General features: G+C 34.6%; 1 protein-coding gene across 4 annotated transcripts in view; it reads right to left on the bottom strand.

Moving 5' to 3' along the window:
• Nucleotides 1-21936, bottom strand: part of C2CD5 (C2 calcium dependent domain containing 5) — a 101068-nt gene that overhangs the window by 10694 nt on the left and 68438 nt on the right. For all 4 annotated transcript variants that reach the window (XM_035028076.1, XM_035028077.1, XM_035028078.1 and 1 more), the window contains exons 14-22: nt 17689-17875; nt 15553-15717; nt 11640-11780; nt 9641-9704; nt 8385-8446; nt 8069-8167; nt 7285-7374; nt 6723-6810; nt 5689-5775 (exon numbers count right to left, since the gene is read on the bottom strand). In XM_035028076.1, the coding sequence (XP_034883967.1) occupies nt 5689-5775; nt 6723-6810; nt 7285-7374; nt 8069-8167; nt 8385-8446; nt 9641-9704; nt 11640-11780; nt 15553-15717; nt 17689-17875 (983 nt within the window). The remainder of the gene's footprint in view (nt 1-5688; nt 5776-6722; nt 6811-7284; nt 7375-8068; nt 8168-8384; nt 8447-9640; nt 9705-11639; nt 11781-15552; nt 15718-17688; nt 17876-21936) is intronic.

Below are 21936 nucleotides of genomic sequence, written 5' to 3'. Positions count from 1 at the left end.
TCTCGCGCTATCTCAAATAAATAGTATCTTTTTTAAAATAAAGTTTTTTAAAAAAATAAATGGGGCGCCTCAGTGGGTTAAGCATCTGCCTTCAGCTCAGTTCACAATCCTGGGGTCCTGGGATGGAGCCCCATGTCTGGCTCCCTGCTCAGCAGGGAGTCTGCTTCTCTCTCTCAAATAAATAAAATCTTTTAAAAAGTTTAAAAAATAAAACATTCTTGGGCTTTGTATTTTAAACTTTTTAAAAAGATTTTATTTATTTTAGAGAGATAGAGCTGGTATGGGGGGAGGGGGAAAGAATCTCAAGCAGCCTCCTCACTGAGTGCAAAGCCCAACATGGGGCTTGATCCCAGGACCCTGAGATCATGACCTGAACCGAAACCAAGAGTCAGACGCTTAACTGACTGAGCCACCCAGGTCCCTAAACATTCTCAGTTTTAAGTTATTATGATCAAAATTTGGTTTTATGTCTCTTTTGGCATTTCCATCAATCTATAATGCACTGATTAGCTATGTCCTATAACTATAAAATCTGGCTTAATGACGGACTTAAACAAATTATGTGTATAAACCTTGCCCATAATGGTATTCAAATATTGGTGGATTGATGATGAAATTGCCATATTATAGCTAAAAATTATTAAAGCATAGAGAAAAATATAAATAGCTTCAATCTGCATAGCCCACTAAGGGGAAAAACTCAACTACCATCACAATACATACATTAGATGACAAACACAATTAGCTTCTCCATTTGGGTCATTAAAGCTTCCAGCTAAAGATGTACAACAGCCTAAACCACTTTTCTTCAATCCCCATCTTCTATTTTCCTGCCTCTGTTTCCAGGCATCCACTTCTCCCCTCCCTCGTACCCTTCAGATTTTCTCTTCCAAATAATGCCAATTTTTGTGAGTAACCCAATTCAATTTTCTTTGTTGCTTACTCCCTCTTCCTCAGACTCTGGATTTCACTGAACTCAAGCTGCCTTGAAGAAGCAAAGATTCCTTATCTCTACTCCTCCATCAATTTTCTCTTTCCTTCCTTCTTTCCCATGTCTGGGATAAGTTTCTCATACGTTTTCCACTCCTTACTTTATTTTCCCTTCAATCTCCTTCCCCTCAGCATCTCTCTCCTTTCTTCTTACTAATTGTTGGGGACATCAATAACATGGAGAACTTCAGCACTTTTTATTTTTGCTACCATTTGGTCATAATGATAAAATACATTTTATGTTTTGTTTTGTTTTTTTAAAGATTTTATTTATTTATTTGACAGAGAGAGAGAGAGACAGCGAGAGAGGGAACACAAGCAGGGGGAGTGGGAGAGGGAGAAGCAGGCCTCCCGCTGAGCAGGGGGCCCGATGCGGAGCTCGATCCCGGGACTCCGGGACCATGACCTGAGCCAAAGGCAGACGCTTAACCGACTGAGCCACCCAGGCGCCCCAATAAAAAACATTTTAAAAAGAGAGAAAAAACAGACATGCAATGAATTGTTAATACATAAAGATATTTTTAGTTTGTGCAAAGAATTGTGTAATAGTTGTTAAGAATTTAGAACCATTCATTGGCAGGATAAAATAAAAGCTAACTCTTGTAGTTTTTATAGGTTTATATTTCTAATCACTAGCTTAAAAAATGTAAGGCAAGTCATTAAATTTAAAAAATTAAACTACCTTTTAGAATCAAATTTGGCTTAACAAAAAAATAACCCTTATAGCCTCAATAAAAATAAAGATAACAAAACTTCAAATGTGATACCTAATTATGGAGTACAATGTATTGAGGGTTTTATTTTTATACTGAAATCCAGATTTTGGCCTATGCTTGTCACATTAATCGGCAGCTGCTTAATGAAAAGAGTACTCCTGCCAGCCTATTATGCCATCGAACGTGAGGCTATCACTCCAGCATAAAGCAAAACGAAAGTAGGAACAAAGTTGGTATAAAAGACTTTTCTTCTATACAGTTTCACCCAACAGTATATAAAAACTAAATTGACTTAATTAAACCTTTTTAAAGGCTTAAACTCTCAGAATTTTAATTTTAAAAAACTATTATCCTATTATAGATTGAACTTATAAAGTACTTGAAATATTTATAGTGGTACATGATTCACACACATTTATCTAAGATCTTAAGCCCCACAGTATGGTATCTAAGATATTGAGATTTAGGTCTTTAGACATGTATCAAAAATAATATGCTAACCTTCTATAAAAACTACATGCATATGAAATTTTTGAGATCAACTACAGTCTGTAAAACAAATCTTATTTTTTTTTTACTTTTCACCCAGATTACTTACTGTCACTCAGATTCTCCATTTTCACTGTATTTGCTCTATCCCTTGATAACATTTTTTTTTAAAGTCTCTTAAAACCATTTCAGAGTTAAGTAGTAAATATTCAGAAAACTAAAGTACAGACATTAATGATGAGGAAAAAACATCATGGGAGTGGTGTAAAAAGTTTGTTATACCTCCTTTTTCTCATAATACAGCCTCATATAAGTAATTTACATTGATGCCAATCATCTATTTTCCTTAGTATTCATCAAGAATTTTGATGACCTTCACATGATAATTTCCTGGAAGAAATTACTCAGGCTCAGCACCTTTTAATATTTCAAATCAGAAAAATCAAATACTTAGAGCAAGGTAACCAAACCAACATCAAACTATCTTGTTACCTTGGGAAACAAAACTAAATATAACCAAAGATGAAAGGAAAAAATTGAACATGGATGGACAATTCAGGCCCAGGCTTACTCTACACAGTGAATTAGAATACATGTAACTGAAGCATCTTTTCTTCACATAATATTCACTCATCTTCAGTAACATAAAAAGATAATTATCAGAAAGGTTTATCTACAAGTTAAAAGATGGAAGTATTAATATATACTGTGCTTAGCTCTTGAAACTACTGTCAACATAAAAGAAAAATTTTAATAAATCACCAAATTTGTAATAAGAACGTGAAAAATAAATTAGGATTCAAAGTTTTCAGAATTTAAAAAAAAAGGAAAAAGCTCCATCAGCTTAGCGAACTGACCTAACAAAACCATAAAAACTATACATTTATTTACTTATCAATATTAGCAGTTAACTTTTAAGCCTCTTGTGGTTGCATATAAGAAAATAGAGAAATTTTTTGAGCATTTATTCCTAGCACCCTTACCTTCCTCTCTTGCTTGTTACTTCTAAATTGCCAAGCTTAACTTTTGCCACATATTTCTATTCTCTATTTAAAACCTTTCATGTTACAATACTCAATTACTACATTCATATATTACACTCTATTACATTTTTCAGACCTTTTCAAAACCCCTATCCTCAAATCTTCCAAAATACTTTGTGATAACTTTTTCAAGTATATTTAGGATAGCCCATGTCCTCCTGAAAAGACTTGAGAAAGCAAAGACAGTAAATAAGCATGCAATGTAAACTACAATTTACACAACTATTTATAAAAAGGTACAGGTAAACTATTTAGTGTTTACTGATGATTTTAAAATGTAATATTCAAGGAAAAGCACGTAAGTTTTGCAGTTAATACTTAGTAAAAAAGTTTTATATATATTAGTATTAGATGTAATGCTATTGAACACTATGAAAATGATGATGATGGCAGCACGATCTGATTCAGTGGTTTTCAAACTTTTTGAAACTCTGTCTTACAACAAAATCACATACAGAAAATCAATAAATAAAAGCATACTGAATCAAAGCTACTCTATTTCAAGGGTAGGAAGGGGGTCCAGAGACCCATCCTCTCACTCCTCCACTCTCCCCTCAGCTCACTTCCCACCCTGCCTTTTGGAGAAGCAGAGTTTAAAAATTACTGGTTTAACAGATTTGAAGCTATTTGGAAATTTTGAATGTAACACTAGCTTTTGATTTTGATTAATTGGCTTTTGATTTGTTTTTAATAATAGAAACATGTTAATTATTGAAAAACCATAAACCACAGAAACCCAAGGAATCAGAATTTTAAAGGGTAGAGAGAATCTTAATCTTTTCACACTTTACAGATGAGGAACTGAGGCTTAACTGGCTTATTAGAGGTTCCTGGGCCAAGTTCTCACACTATCAGTAGCAGAACTGAGAAGAGAATCGAGGTCTGCTACTTTATTACTCCACTTTATGGCCCCTCTCCACACTACAAAATAAATTGCAATATTTTAAGTACTGCTCAGATAGGACTTACTCTACTCAAATTCTTCTTTTGTTGTTCTTCAGTTCAGAGTATCATTTGTACAAAATAGACTAATGACCCACAAGCACGAATTCTAATGACCTTTGAAAACATTTTGAAAGCTAATGCAGAAACTGCAAGGTATCAATGTAGATATGACAAATTTACAGAATTTAAATCCAATCTTCTGCAGAAATCAGTAATGATTAACAAGGTAAAAGTGAGCTAATAGGGACCCGATCTGCATAAATATATATACCTATATATTAGCAACTGATCAAATCTTTTTGTTGTTGCTGATTAGATTTTTGGTTTTGGTCCCCCCCCTCCACATTGCACCCCTTCCATTGCAGGGTAAGGACAAATGAAACGACACCTAAAACTGATTTGGAATTAACCTTACGTTAAATACAAGTTTCTGTATAAAGTAGGTGTTTTTTAAAAAAATTCTGTCTACCCAGTTCTAAGGAAGATTCTTCACAGTTCTTTTTGTTCTGGAAGCTGTATTTAATTTATAAATCTGAACTCAAATTATCTTTGGATTTGATTTTTTCCTCTCTGTTCTTTCAAGGAGTTCAATTATGCTAAAATTCTCTATCGAGTTCTAAATTAGAATTTTAGTTTAGATAAAAAAAGAAAGAAGACCACAGTTACCATGTTAGAAAGTTCAGAATCTGAAAGTAGCTTATCTTTTCATTTTCAAAATATGAGACAAGATCTATTTACCTACATACATAAACAGGCTTTGCACTAATTTAGTAAAGATTCTATTGACATAGATGCAATGTGAATATAAAACTATTCTGTATCATAACTAATGCTACAAAATAAGGTATAGTAATTCTGAAAATTCGTATAATAAAAATTGCCCTGAAATCAGAAGAGAAATAGAAAATACTACCTCCCATTAGTACAGATCTAGGTAGATTTAACTGCTATTAAGTTAAGAGACTATCATTTTGCATTTGAAAATATGGCAGTATCTTTTAAGTACATAACAATGTTCCTCAATAATAACCAAGACACTCAAAAGACAGCTCATCCCTTTCTCACTTATACTACCCAAACCCAAACCTCTCTCCACATTTCTTCTGAAGAAAATCAGTATTTTGTTGTCTATAAAAATCTAAAAATTTTTGTAAAATTTCTATTGTGGCTGGAAAAACCTTACCAGATATAAATATCAATATATCACGTGTGAATAGTTACTTTGGGAAATCCAGATCTCTGAAAATAAAATTTTAATACATTTGAAGTATAAGAATGGAACATCACATGATGCTCCTTAAACCTTAATAATTTATGATAAGATTACCTGAGAAATTAAAATAAAAGGAATTATTAGTCTCTCCCCTGTATGAACATGAAGAAATAGACAATGAGGGAATGAAGAATAAATCTTCATCTCAAGATTAAGTAAAACTGCCTACGATGAAGAAGTAAAAGTAACTAGAAACTAGGATTTGTGTTTGCATTTCCCTCACTTAACCAACCTTTAGCTGGTGGAAAAGGATGAGAAGGAAGTGAATCTGAACAGAGCTCCAGTGGAAACTGCAGAAGTTCTTCATTATCTGTAGAGGCTTGAGAGGCAAGAAAAACACTGGTTATTTAGTAATGATCTAGTATTAATTTTTTTAAATTAAGAATCTGGGATAAAATATATATTTCCCCAAATCCAATTTATTCTGGTTATTTTCTTCTTGGTTTCTCCCATGGAGACCCATCCTTCACCTGCACGATGATGAAAGATGCTATCTTTCCTGCTAGGACTGTAGTGAGTCTTCGAAAAAATATACTAAGCATAAATCTCTTAGCACAATGCCTTCCAAATAATAAGAACTCAGTAACAACTATTATTATCCTATTCTTTGTACCATACTGGTTCTATGATACTTAAACCAGCTATTTTCTATCTTCTTTGATAAATATCTGAACGTAATTGTTTAATACATCTCTATTTAACATTAATTCAATGCTTTACATGTAGAATGTAATCAACTATAAAAATTTTAGACTAATCGTGAATATTTTATTTAGCTGCTACGTACCTAAATTTTAGAAAGCATACTATTTCCCTCTCCTTTTTTCAGAACACATAGCAATTTTTAACAATTTGAGTTTCTCTGGGATATATTAAAAATGGTACTTCCTAGATTTTTACTGGATAAAGGACAACTCTGAGGACCTTTCCTAAGAAAAATACGTGGTGCTTACTACATCAGTAGGTTCTCAGATGCCTTGAAGACCTCCCCAGAGATCCTAGGACAGAAACCTCTAAATTACTGCAGAATATGTTATAATCTAAGTCTAAAAAATAGCAGCATTCTCTATGTAAATAAACACCAGTCAACCACCTATTCACGTGTGAAAAATACCAAGTCAACCACAAAGTTATCTTGAAAAAGATAAACAGAAAAAGTGACAGTATCTCTTCTTCAAGAAACAAGTCATTTATTTAATCTACCTTTTTCACTTAACTATAACTGTAGATAAACATTAACTATGCTCCCATCCATCACAGGTTTACCTCTTTGCAGTGACTTTTCAACATGTGTTTTTGTGGTCTGTAAAGCCTGATTTTTGTCAAAAGTTATTGCAACTGCTGTGACTGTAACCTAGAATTACAGAAACAATTTGATTAGCAAAATAATCACTGACAAAATAAGTTTCTCAAAAATCTTCAGTACAATGGAACAATTTATATTAACTGGCTAATCTGCTTTTGCTAGTTAAAATTCTCAACCAGAATTACAGATATCCGCAGATATTTAGACTACAACTGAGTCTGACACATATACCTAACCCTAGATATTCCAGAAAGAGCTCAAGTACCTTCTCTAAAATATGGAGACTGAAGAAATCCCACATAAGAATACATCCTATTGTATATATGCTAGAAATGTGATTCTACCTTTGGATAATTCAGAGTTCAGAAAAATAAAACATATGTGGTCTGATTCATTCTAGTGTGTTTAAAAATATTTTGAAGTAAAATCCTTTATATTTATTCAATTATGGCAGATTTATAATATTAAAACATCAGATAAAAGCTAGAAATCTTCTTTAATAATAAACTGAATCTTAATTACCTGTATTAATTCATCTTCAGGCAGAGATACTGTAAAATTTACATGGCAAAGGCAGCAGGGGATCATAGACCGCAGTTTAAAATACAGGCTCTACATAACAGAAAATATTAGTAATATCACTTCTTTTAATTTAAAAAAAAAAAATTTTTTTTTAAAGATTTTATTTATTTATTTGACAGAGAGAGACACAGCGAGAGAGGGAACACAAGTAGGGGGAGTGGGAGAGGGAGAATTCCCGCGGAGTTCCAGGAAGCCCGATGCGGGGCTTAATCCCAGGACCCTGGGATCATGACCTGAGCCGAAGGCAGACGCTTAACCAACTGAGCCACCCAGGCGCCCCTAAAAATTTTTCAAAACTGATTTTTCACTGAGCATTATATCATGGCAAAAGAAAAGTTTAAAAGATTAAAACAAGGCTGGTCCATTTCTATTTTGTGTATTCTTACATTATTTTAATTATTTAAAGCAGACAATAGATTTAACCATATTTATCAATAAGTCATAAAAATCTAAGAAAAAATTTTTCATTTACACATATACAATAGATTTCTATGAAGCTTAAAATTATGAAATAACTTAAAATGTATTTAATAGTGTGGCTTATTAAGATGGAGAGGACAGCTTTAGCATTTTACCAGTGGAGAGAGTTAAGATTAATACAATATGTAAATAAAAATAATTCAACCCACAACTGTGTAAGATACTCCAGATAATATACACACTTTTTTAATTTCATAATTCTTAGGAGATTTAACTAAAATATAGTTAGTCAAAAGGTTCCTACCTTGAGCAAATTTTCACAGAGATCATTAAAGTTCTTATTAAGGGCTTGATTAGTCAGGTTAAGGCTGCTTAATCGGATTACTCTTACTGATGTGAACATCTAAATATGGGGAGATATAATAGCATGTCATTTTATTATTTTTAACTAAATACTGTAACAGTTGATAAAACTGCCAAATAATGAGTAATAATAAATAATGTGGTATGAAAAAGGCTAACATTTTAGTTGCAATAGGTGGTCAAAGAGAAAACATATTAAGAAGGAACTTGCTAAAATCACATTATGTTGTATTTGCTTAAAATTATGAAAGGTTTACCTGTATTTCAGATGTCCAGTTATTTATACCAGGCATAATTTCTGTATTACAACTATAAAAGCCTGTCAAAATAAATCATAGTTAAACTATTTGATAATATTTCATCTATTTTTATGTTAAAGAATAATATTTTTCACTTATTACATGGAATTCTAACTATAAGATCTATTTATTCTTTTTTTTCTAAAACACTACACCTTCAGTAAGCTTTAGACCATCTTAACAAATTATCAGTTTGGGTTTTTTTTAAATGTATGAACATAAAAGGATTAAAAATCAGTTCACCTAGGAGCACCTGGGTGGCTCAAGTCAGTTAAGCATCTGATTCTTGATTTCAGCTCTGGTCATGATCTCAGGGTCCTGGGAGATCAAGCCCCACAGGCTCTGTGCTCAGTGGGAAGTCTGCTTGAGATTCTCTCCCTTTCCCTCTCTGCCCCTCCTCCTGCTCGTGCAGGTGAGCTCTCTCTCTCAAATAAATAAAATAAATCTTAAAAAAAAAAAAAAAATCTAGTTCACCTACTTTTTTTTTTTAAGATTTTAGTTTTTAGTGATCTCTACACCTAACATGGGGCTCGAAATTACAATCCCAAGATCAAGAGTCACATGCTCTACTGAGCCAGCCAGGCGCCCCCTCAGTTCACCTAAGTTCTAACATAAATATATTTTTTAATTTTATTTTATTATGTTATGTTAATCACCATACATTACATCATTAGTTTTTGATGTAGTGTTCCATGATTCATTGTCTGCGTATAACACCCAGTGCTCCATTCAGTACGTGCCCTCTTTAATACCCATCACCAGACCAACCCATCCCCCCAACCCCCTCCCCGCTAGAACCCTCAGTTTGTTTCTCAGAGTCTACAGTCTCTATGGTTCATCTCCCCCTCCAATTACCCCCTTCATTTTTCCCTTCCTGCTATCTTCTTTGTTTTTTTTTTTTTTTTTTAACATATAATGTATTATTTGTTTCAGAGGTACAGGTCTGAGATTCATCAGTCTTACACAATTCACAGCGCTCACCATAGCACATACCCTCCCCAGTGTCCATCACCCAGCCACCTCATCCCTCCCACCCCCCACCACTAACATAAATATTTTTAAACTATGGTTTTTAGCCTTGGAGCAGCAAAGTACATGACAGGATGTGACACTGATAAAGCCTTTAAAATAAAGTTAGTACTATAATAATTTATGAACTAAAATATTGATATATAAAACTAGTCTCATCTCAAAAGTAAGTTTTTTCTGTTCACCTGAAGGAGGAGGAACATCAGTAAGCAGAGAATGTACATCTTCCATAGCATCTGTGTCATCAATCTGAAAATAAAAATATTAGAACTATTATGTATTAAATGTATAATTTCAAATTTTAAAAAAATCATTGTTTTTATTATTTACTAAAAAGAAAACATCAGAGTCAAGGCAGAGCCATTTTTCCCTAAATTAAAAAACAAAACTTGAAAAAAAGTTCTAATATCTATAAATTTCTCCACAATTATTATAAATACTTCTAATATTTCACATTATAATGTATATTCAGTTAAAAAAAAAGAGCCTTTTCTCAAGCCTTTATGAGGACATGTTTCAAAAGGCTTACAAAGACACCATAAGCAATTATCATCTCTACTTGTATAAGTTAATAAAGTGCAATTTAAAAAAAAAAGATCTTTTGACTTAAATACAAAACTGCTTTAAAACTGAATTACATAGGGATAAATTTAAAGGCACATCTAAAAAAAAACCCCAAAAACCCAAATCCTATTTTTCTTGTATCACAGTATTCCATTGTGAATAATAAATAGTGAAAATATCCAACTAGACATATACTGACATTCATCTGTACATCGGGAGTCTAACTGACTCTCACACACTTCAAGCGTCCCTTCACATTACCCTTGAGACTTTAAGAACCATTTTTAACTTTAGTTACCCACAGTCATGGCCATACCTCAACCCACTATTCCCAAAAACATTCCACACGCAGATCCAACTACAATGTCCTGTCTGTCTGTTCCTTCTCTTACTGAATCTGCCTCTGTTCTCAGCCTTCTGACCAGATCTGAAGCACCTTCATTCTCTGCTTAGCCAGGATCCAGGACCATAAAGATCAATAATATTCTAGAATGCTAAGAATCACTGGAGAGTTTGTTAAACAGATTCCTGGGACCTACCTTGAAATTTTCATTTACAAGGTCTGAAGCAAGGGCTCCAGAATTTGCATTTCTTACAAGATTCCAGATGGCTGCTGATGCTGTAGGTAGTCACAGCACACTTTAAGTGGCACTACCCCAAAGAGTACCCTAGAACCTTCTACCTCCTCAGTCTGACATATTCTTTTACCAACCTCCATTTTTTTTTTCATTCTCAGACTGTAGAAAACAGGCACACATCCATACAGTCTGAGTTTTCTACAAATTAACACTCTCATCTCAGTTAAGTCTTGTGCATCTCCCATGGCTAACAACCTGATCACGATCATGGGCACTGTTATAGATTCTTCAAACTTCTAATCCCATCCCAATACAATTCTACCATGAGCTTTCTGCTTTCCTAAAATAAAGGCATCTGATTTTTTCTCTCAACCAGAACCTACCAGAACATTTCTGAGTATCCTCATTTGTTTTCCTTTCCTTAATACCAAAGGAAGATAATCTATCTCCATCAAAGCTAACTATCTACAGGGCAGGGCAGAGGGAGCAGATTTGTGAGGTAGGAGGCTCCATACATCTTCCATGCCACATTTATTCTCCAGGAAAGTTCTGAGTGTATTTTTATAATGGAAGTTCAACTATACCTTCTGAATTCAGTAAGAAAACCCTACACTCAGAATTCGTAGTGCTGTTATACCACATGTAAAAGGATACAATTATACTAACATGTTATAACACATGAAGCAAGTAGACATAGGAAGTCAAAGAACAGCATTTTAATTTAATTAAATTCATTAAAGTTTACAAAAATAGCTCTAGGAATTTAGCATTATTTTTAAGCTTAGCATTATTTTAATTTTATTTCAACCCATACATTAATTTTTCCAGAACTACCTGCATTATTGTACCTGGTGTTGATCAAAAAAAATAATACCAGCTTCTAGTATTTTCAAATTTGTTGTAATTTCTATAATAAAATTTTTATATATTTATAGCAGTTGTAATAATACAAAATCATACCACATCAATTTAGGATCTGATTGTAACAATGAAAATCTTATCTTCCAAAAACTTTTAAGAAATTACTCTAATGCAATAATACCTCCAAAACAAAAGCATCTTTTTTCCCATGTGAAAGGTCCAATTCTATAACTTCATCAGAGCTTTCTGACTGAGATCTTAAAAGTCTTGAGCGTTGCCTAGGTTCTGGGATGGGTGATCCTATAATCTCTTCAGATATATCCTAAAAGAAATACAATTGCTTTATATCATATAAGACTGTCTTTTTCAGTTTGGGGGTTATTTTGTAAACTGCAGTCTTTTTTTCCTTTTACTAAAGTATAATGGACATATAATATTATATTAATTTCAGATATACAACATGATTCAATACTTGTACACTTCAGTTTGGTTTTAAATTTTTATATTAATAAATATCTGTAGAGAAAAAGTCTGTAAAATATATTCACAGCCTATATTTAATTATAACTTTTATAACTAATTAGCCTTTTATAAAGTACATGGATATTTCCTCTTACCAATAATAGCAGCCTTGATACACTAATCCATTAACGTATAGGACTGCCACAGATGGCAAGGCAATACTGACCTCTAGTGTAATGAGCAGACACCACAACGAGTAGGGAATTGGCAGCCCTTCCAGCTCAGAAGGTATTTTCTACTCAGCATTTAAAAGACCGAACAGCCCAGAAATAATTATTTTTTTATTATTTTTTTAAAGATTTATTTATTTGACAGAGAGAGTGAGAGAGCACAAGCAGGGGGGAGTGACACGCAGACAGAGAGGGAGAAGCAGGCTCCCCGCCGAGCAAGGAGCCCGATGCGGGGCTCGATCCCAGGACCCTGGGATCATGACCTGAGCCGAAGGCAGATGCTTAACTGACTGAGCCACCCAGGCGCCCCAATTATTTTTTTTAAATATTTTATTTATTTATTTGACAGAGAGAGAGAGACAGTGAGAGAGGGAACACAAGCAGGGGGAGAGGGAGAGGGAGAAGCAGGCTTCCCGTGGAGCAGGGAGCCCAATGCGGGGCTCGATCCCAGGACCCTGGACCATGACCTGAGCCAAAGGCAGATGCTTAACGACTGAGCCACCCAGGTACCCCAACCCTGAAATAATTAAAAATGTAGTCTCCGAAAAGGATTCTAAACTTTTATATCTTTTCTTATCCAGTGGTAATTTTTCAAAGCTCCACATAATAAAATGAGGAATATGATAAATGTGTGCATGTATACATAATACATCTATTATGCAGGTATTTGCTGTGCAAATTATTAAGCTAAATAAACTTTGGTAGCTACAACAATGATCTTTTTGAGGTCAGTGTATGGTGCCACCCTATATGGGTCTGTAAGCTTTCACCTACTACACAGCCAAAGATCAGAGCCAACCAGAGATTCTAAATATCTGTTGGCTACAGGATTATCAGAATGTGAATATGTGAGCATAAATGCAAAATGCATAGCCTATTGTTGGGATAAGAGAGCTATGTTTTTTAAAAAAACAAGGAATATAAGAAAATTTTTTTCAAAAATGCAGTTTTAAATGTTCATTGCTAGTGCATACCTTACATAAGACTACCACAATTTCATAACAGCGATCTATAAAGTAATTTCACATTTGTTTCTCTTATTTGTACCCCAAATTAACTTGCCCTGTATAATTCTGACAGGGTGCCTATTATAATGACTACAAAATGAGAAAGAGCTACAGTTCAGAGGTAAAGCAGTTTGCCTGGGCTTGAAAACTAGTTTAAGTGACAAACCTATCCAGTGCAATGTTCTTCCCACTAGATAACATCTTTCTTTTTATAATTTTTTAGTAGTTTAAGATTTGGTTATGCTTCTGTTCATTATATTATGGACCTAATAAAAGCAACTATCTGTTATTTAATATATCTTAGATTCTTAACAAAGTTTCACCACTGGTACCATTTATTATTCTAAAAGTTTTGCACCTTTTGATACCTTTGGTTGACTGAATTATCTCCATTTAAGTGGTACTACTCCACATTAGAAAGATTTTTCAGTGTTGAGAAAAAAATCAAACGAGTACATTCACTTCAGCTGGAGCTACCTTCCTAAGAGAAGAAACACACTGATCCACATGTTCAGGGTGGGCATACATTGTTTTAGAAACAGAAAAGTCAAAATTGTAGTATGTGTAGTGGCCTACTACAATGACTTTGTCAAACAAATTCTGAGATGTTATGCTGAAAGAGATAATGCATTCAGTATGTGAAATAAGGAGAGACATATTAGAAAATTCATGAATCGATTAGTCTTTTTGTGGAAATACAGTCATATTCAACACAAGAAATCCAGATATGCTGAAATCATAACAGATTTATTCCCTCCTCTAAAATGTACTAGTAAAACAGAAGTTCGATAAATATTTATTGAATAGATGAATTTAATTCACATTCTCTAAATATGTCTGACTTTAAAAGGCTCATATTAAAGACAGACAGACATGTAAAAACTAAGTGCAATAATATGGAACAGGCCCGATGACAGAAGCACATACAGATACAATAGGAATATAATGAAGGAGAGGGTCAATTCTTCCTGCGGAGGTCAGCACAGAAGTACACAGTTGATAAATACTGGTAAGCAAGAGAGTTCAGCTTGTATCATGGAGCCCTAACATAAAGCTTTGCAAATCATTCTCCCCAACAGGCATAAATGCGATTTGTAAATGTTCAAATATCAAAACATAATTATAAAAGAAAAATCATGTACTGCAAACAAGTAGTCAGTAGTGTTGTGTGGAAAGCTTTTACAATAGCTATTTAAGCATTAATATATTAACACACCAACTTTCTTAGTGAATTTAAAGAAGCTCTATATCAGCACTGTTCAATAGAAATATAAAGCTAGCCTCATAGGTAATAAAATAAAAAAGAAACAAAATCAATGTTAATAAAATATTTTATTTAATTCACTATATCCAAAAGATTACATTTTCAACATGCAATCAAAATTAAAAATACTCGAGATAATTTACATTCTTTTTCATACTAAGTCTTCAAAATCTAGTTGTGTATTTTATACTGATAGCACCTCTCAATTCAGACCAGACACATACCAAGTGCCCTATAGCCACATGTGACCACTGTCTACCACACTTAAGAGTGTAGCTCTGTCACATCTTTAAAATTCCTCTCAGCTTAACTCTGCTACAAAGCTGTAAGTTTGAAGGTAGAATGCAGAGGTACTGTCCCAGACAACCAACCAAAATGTGTATGAAATCAAATAATAACAATAATGTTACCCAAACACTTTCCTTTTACAGAAGTATTTCATTATCAGAGACTCATAAGAAACAAATAGATTCATTCTAACTCCAACACTTCTTTCCTTCAATTCAGACTCTGGCTATAAGGCACCCCAACACTGTGGTACCTACTATAAATCTGGTATCAAAGACTGACTATGGAAGTGACTGGTAGGGAAATCCCAAGAAAGAAGCTAAAACTGAAAAATGGTGTATTCTTTCATATTTTAATCATATAGAAAAGCAATCTTTTACTAAAAATGAACATTTAAATATTTATTTAATCATTCAGCAATATTTATCAAGAGGCTACTACTAGGAAGAACTGTTCGGGGCCTCAGGAATACAACCCCAGGGGAGCTTCATTCCACTAGGAGTAACAAGCAATTACAAAAATCAAAAACATACTTCTTTGTGCTTACACACACACACATACACACAGATAAGAGAAACAAAAAACAATAAAACACAGAAGGGGGATAGGGAGTATCAAAAATTGATGGGAGAATACAATTTTCAAATAAGGTAGTCAGAGTCAGCTCCCTAAAAGGAGACATTTGATCATGATTGTAAAGGGAGGTGAAATGAATGAGTAATGAGGAGAACAATTCTCAACAGTGAAAAAGAAGTATTTTATGTCCAAAATAAGATAACCCCAAAATAAACTAACCCCTAGACAGTAACTTACATATTCACAATGTAGATTTATTTTACTTACTGGAGGATTGATTTCATATAATTCTTTATTTTTAGCAATTGTGTCATTTATCTTCTTTTGCATATGCGATATATGCTGTTCATAGGAGCCATCATTAGGAGTCTTCCCAGCAATCTGAATGCCACCAGGCGTTGGTAAAGCTGCTAAATACACACCTGTGGCCGACTTGTAAAAATAATGGGGGAAATAATCAGAAAAAATAGCTAAAGAATAATAGTCCTTAAGTTTTCATATTTAGGAAAGCTGTCTTTGCCTTACAGGAAAAAGATAATTAGCATCAGTACACGTACTGGACATATGTTGAAAGAGCACAGAAACACGTAACTGGTAACAGGAATTGGTTGCTTCTGGCAAGAATCCTGGGTAGGTAGGTGGATCAGCAATGAAAGAAGGATTTACTTTTCACTGCATACCCAACAGCACTTTTAAATTTTTACCTTATGATTGTAAAAAATAAATTGCATTGAAAAAACAGTTTCCTGGGGCTCAACCATCAGAAGTATTTGATATAGTTGGCACAATGCTTTTTAAATCTTTGAATCTGAATCAAGCTCTTAGTTCTCACAGACACCCACCAATAACTACAGTTTTGTATTAAGCCCAAATTATACATTTGTAATAATTGCTAAGCATGCGAGTTTTAAATGAATGAATTATAATGAACACTTTCTTCACAAGTTAATCTAGATATCAAACATTTTAATATAAATCAGATTACTTTCATTAATCATTGCAAATTTCTCTTGTTAAAAAATTGTGACTACTTGATTTGTTTATCATCACCACACAATTATCCCCTACCTACAGAAATATACATATTTGTAAATGTATGAACAGGAAATAGTTTAGCATTTTATCTACAAACTCATACGGAGAAAAAAAAATCCAAGTTCTATAAATTTCTTTAAATTTTTATGCATCTCAGAAAGATGGCAGAGAATTCCAATTTGAAAAGTGCCAGTGTCACAGATAAAGATTCTAGCTAGCAAAGTGTCTAAAATAGGAGAGGATTTCCATAAATACTGTTAATCAGTTTCTACCTGATCAATATGTATTTTGCAAGCACCTAGTTCTCTGGGTCTCAGATGACTTATAAAGACAACTCTTGTTTCCCCACTGACAACTTTCTAGTCAGAACTTCTTTTCTACTATAGAAGCCAAGGTGAACATAAGGCTGAGATAAAGAGCTTTCCACTCCCTCACAATTTTTCTTCTTCTATTTTTTTAAGTAGGCTCCATGCCCAGGATAGAGCCCAGTGCTGGCTCAAACTCACAACCCTGCTGACATCAAGACCTGAGCCGAGATCAAGAGTCGGACGCTTAACCCACTGAGCCACCCAGCACCCCTCCACTGCCTCACAATTTATCAACACTTAAGAAAAACATACTTTAAAAAAAAAAAAAAAGAAAAGAAACACATACTTAATTGCACATTCCACTGTTGACCACAGGTGCACATTTATGGTGAAACTTAATTCTCTATCCAGCAGTAGGCAGTGTTTCATATGTATTGCTTTATTTTCTCCATACAACTAAAGATTATTTTAGCATAGTGGTCCTCCCCCTCAGGAGTGATTCTGCACCCTAAGGGACATCTGGTAATGTATGGAAACATTTTTGCTTGTCACACTGAAGGGAAGCCATTATAGCATCTAGTGGGCATAGGCCAGGGTGGCTGCTAAACATTCTACAATGAACAAGACGGCCCCCTACAACGAAGAGTTTTCCAGTCCCAGATGTCAACAGTGCTGAGGAGAAAACCTGTTTTAGCAATGCATAAAAAATTATAAAGTCCAGAACAATGATGACCAACTTACTAAACAAGCTACATATGATAATTTTTAGAAATCTGACTATTGAGATTATGGTCAGAATATAAAAATATAATAATATAAATATAAATAAATTCTATATAATTTTATTAGTTGAATTTTAAATAATTCATAAATAATTGTAAAAATAAAATATTTAAAAGCCTATCACCAGATTTTTATTTCTTATAATGTCCCCAACCCTTAAAGATCTTAATGCCAGTTTCTTTAAATAAGTTCTTTTAAAAGACTCTTTGAATCACACAAAACAGAATCTATTACAACTACAGGAATCACAAAACAAAACCAAAACATCTAAACTTACCGCTAAGCCCATCAACATATTTTCACCCACTGTGATCTGAATTCTCAGTCCAAATAAAGCATTCATTCCTTTGAGTTTTAGTTTATTCATTAGCTGAGTATGCACTTCATATTCCATAAATGGCAACAGATTACTGATAGCTGTGGCATTTGCTTCTGCCTGTGCTTTCTTTTTTAAGCGACACAACCTGTTAAGGAAAATAAATTAGCCACTGGACAGTATTCTTTGTACCATCTTAAGAAATGTCCAATTTTTAAAACTTTCTATAAGTGTACCTAATAAAACATTTATTTGTTTCAAATGGGCTTATTAAGTTATATCAATAATCTTTTCTGCCATTGTTTTCATTGTGTATGCCTTTGCTAAAAGTCCTATTTTAATAAATGAAAAAGAAAAATCTCAAAATCTCCAGAAATGAAAAAAAATACCAATTAAAATTGTTAGAGAATATAATTTAAAATTTTAGGTTTCATATCTCCATGTGATCATATGATGACTGGATAGCAAAGGAAAAAAGTTAATTTACTCATTAAAAGAACACAAAACTTTCCTGAGTATCTACCAGGTGCCAGGCACTGTTCCAGGTGGTAAGCACTAATCAACAAACAAAACACAGAGTCCCTATTCTCATGGTTATATTCCAGTGGAGGGCGGAGGGATAAACAAAGAAACAAGGTAACAACTTGTCTGAAGAAAATGAACCAGGTGAAGTGAGTGGGAATAAATAGAGAGAAGGCCTCACAGGAGAGATGATGCCTGACCTGGGATCTTTAAAAACAAGATGGAACCAAGAGAGCTGGAGAAAGACAAATACAGAATGGGGCTGGCATATTAGCAGAACCAAAAGGAGACCACTACACTAAAGTGAAGGGTAAGAGTAGTACGGATGGGGGTGCAGTTAAGCAGGGGCATGATCATGTTAGGGGCTTACAGGTCATGGTAAGGAGTTTGATTTTATTCTACCAGCAATAAGAAACTCCAGATAGGTTTTAAGTAGTAACATGATCTAATTTATGTTTTAAGATATCATTTATATTGCTATACAGAGCATGGGATAAGGATGACATAACTGATAAGGAGATGGTTGCAAAAAGCAATAGAGGTGACAATGAGAGCTTAGACTAAAAAGGTAGCAGTAAAGATGAAGGAAAGATCCCAAAACTGACAAACCAGGGTATTTAGGTTAGTAGTTATCAATCTTTAGCTTGAGAGCTCATTAAAGAACAAGTACTAGGACCCATCCCAGGAGTTTCTGATTCAATAGGTCTGGAGTAGAGCCTGAGAATCTGCATTTCTATAAGTTCTTTCAAGGATGGTGATGTTATTGGTCTAGGGATGACACTCTGAAAACTGCTGATGGACACTAACTCCTTCCTACCTAAAACAAACAAACAAACAAAAAACTGGATAAATTTATATATTTTTAAGAATCTTCTTAAAAGCATCACAGGACCAGGGCAAGGGGTTAGTGGAGAATATAAACATAAGGAGACAGCACAAGGAGATTCTTTTGTGGTAATGGAACACAGTTCTGTGTCTTAACTATGGTGGTGGTTACACAAATCTACTGGTGGGATAAAGTTTGCACAGAACTATACATATACACACAAATACATAAATGAATACAAGTTTAAAAAAGTATAAACACTGAGTAAGGTGTATAGTAAACAGTATTACACCAATGTTAATTTTCTAGTTGATACTCTACATAGCTGTATAAGATGTCACCAATGAGGGAAACTGGGTGAAGAGTAAATGGGATTCTTTGTACCACTTGTGCAACTTCCTGTGAGCCAATCACAGTCTAAGGAAACAAAACACAATGAATAATAATGAACAGAAGTAACAGAATACAAAAAATTTCAGATATTAAAACTATCCATGGGGCGCCTGTGTGGCTTAGATGGTTAAGCATCTGCCTTCGGCTCAGGTCATGATGCCAGGGTCCTGGGATCGAGCCCCACATTGGGCTCCTGGCTCAGCGGGGAGTCTGCTTCTCCCTCTCCCTCTGCCTCTCCCACTGCTCATGCTCTATCTCTGTCTCAAATGAATAAAAAAAAAAAACAACTATCCATTAAAGAATCAGTCACAGGCTATAACATATTAGATTTGAAAAGAACAAAATAAAACTTATAGAAATAAAAATAGATTATGAAAAATTTAAAACCCCAATTATTGGGCTTACTAGAATGTGAGAGACAGCTGAAGAGAGAATTAAAGAACTGAAAGATAGATAAGAAAATATCCAGAGGTGCCTGGGTGGCTCAGTCAGTTAAGCATCTGCCTTCGGCTCAGGTCATGATCCCAGGGTCCTGGGATCGAGCTCCACGTTGGGCTCCCCACTCAGCAGGAAACCTGCTTCTCCCTCTCCCTCTGCCTGCCATTCCCCCTGCTTGTGCTCTCTCTCTCTCTGTCAAATAAATAAATATTAAAAAAAAGGAAGTATCCAAAATATGACATAGACAAAAAGATAGAAAATACAGAAAAGAGAATAACATAGAGGAGGCAGTGAGAAAGTCTAACATTTTTAATTACAGTATCAAGAAGAGAAAAGAGATGAAACATAGAAGAACTAATATCTAAAAATTTTCTAAAGCACATGAAAGAATCTACAGATTCAAGAAACCCAATATACAACAATTAGGATAAAAGAATTCCATACCTAACATTTCATAGGGAAACTGCAGAAAACCAAAGACAAATAGAATAACTCACAAACCTGGGTGGGGGGTGGGGAGAAGGTTATCTTCAAAGGAATAAAAGTTAATCTAATAGGTTATTTCTCAACAGTAGCAATGAAAGCCAGAAGGCAATGGAGAGGTATCTTCAATGTGCTATAAGAAAATAAATGTGGCAGCCCAAAATATCTTTTCAAGGTAAGTAAATATTTCCAGACAAGCAAAAATAGACAGTTCACCACCAGCAGACCCACCAAAATAAATACTAAAGGGTATTAGCAAAATAAAGACAATCCCAAATAGAAGGTCTAAGATGTAAGAGGAAATGAAAGCAAAAGTAAATAGATCAGAAATACATTCAAAAATAAAACTGAACATCACTTTGTAAGATAACTCTGATGCAGGGAGGTTAGGCAGGAGGACAGTGTCAAAGAATACCATACTTGGCATGAAGAACTGGACAGAGCAAAGAGATCATTCATCATAATAAAGAAGGCTAGGGACGCCTGGGTGGTTCAGTAAATTAAGAGTCTGCCTTCGGGGCCCCTGGGTGGCTCAGGTCATGATCCCAGGATCCTGGGATCGACCCCTGCATCGGGCTCCCTGCTCTGCGGGAAGCCTGCTTCTCCCTCTCCCACTCCCCCTGCTTATGTTCCCTCTCTCGCTGTCTGTCAAATAAATAAATATTTAAAAAAAAAAAAGAGTATGCCTTCAACTCGGGTCATGATCCCAGGGTCCTGGGATTGAGTCCCACATCAGGCTCCTTGCTCAGCAGGGAGCCAGCTTGTGCTCTCTCTGACAAATAAATAAATAAAATCTTTAATAAATAAATAATGAAATAAAATAAAAATAAAATAAAATAAAGAAGGCTAATATGAAAGAAGTGGAGAAAATCAGCGGTTCAATTCAGAACAAAGTATGTGAGCCTACAAGACTTCAAAATAGGGTACGAAAGTATGAGTCTGAAGCTCAGAAGAAAGTTCTGCACTAGAGTTATAAATCTGGGCGCCAAAGACATATGGAAAGCACACAGACCTACAGGAATTGATGAGTTCAACTGGGGCTTTGAGAAGAGGGTCCAGACCCGTGGCCCTTCTAGGATCAAGAAAAGGAGGAGGAGGGGTGCATGGGTGGCTCAGTCGTTAAGCGTCTGCCTTCGGCTCAGGTCATGATCCCAGGGTCCTGGGATGGAGCCCTCCCTCTCCCACTCCCCCTGCTTGTGTTCCCTCTCTCACTGTGTCTCTATCAAATAAATAAAAAATCTTAAAAAAAAAAAAAAAAAAAGAAAAGAAAAGGAGGAGGAATCAACAAGGAGACTAAGGATTATACATAAAGGTAGGAAAAACCTGGGGTGGTGGTGGCAGGGGGCACTATGAAGTCAAAGAAATATGAAGGAGAAAATGATCAACTGTATGATACTGCTGAGATGTCAAGTAAGATGAGGACAGAACCGCTCAATGGATTTGGTAACCTGGCAGTTGTTAGTGACCTAGACAGTTATGGCTGCTTCCTGTATGCCAACCATAATTCATCATTTCCTACTCCAGTACATTCTAAAAGGAACTGTTAA

This window comes from Mirounga leonina, unplaced genomic scaffold, assembly GCF_011800145.1.
Source record: "Mirounga leonina isolate KUSES-001 unplaced genomic scaffold, KU_Mleo_1.0 Mir_201, whole genome shotgun sequence".
Lineage (NCBI taxonomy): Eukaryota > Metazoa > Chordata > Mammalia > Carnivora > Phocidae > Mirounga > Mirounga leonina.
Note: the sequence above shows the minus strand (reverse complement) of the source record. Positions and strands in the feature narration are given on the sequence as shown.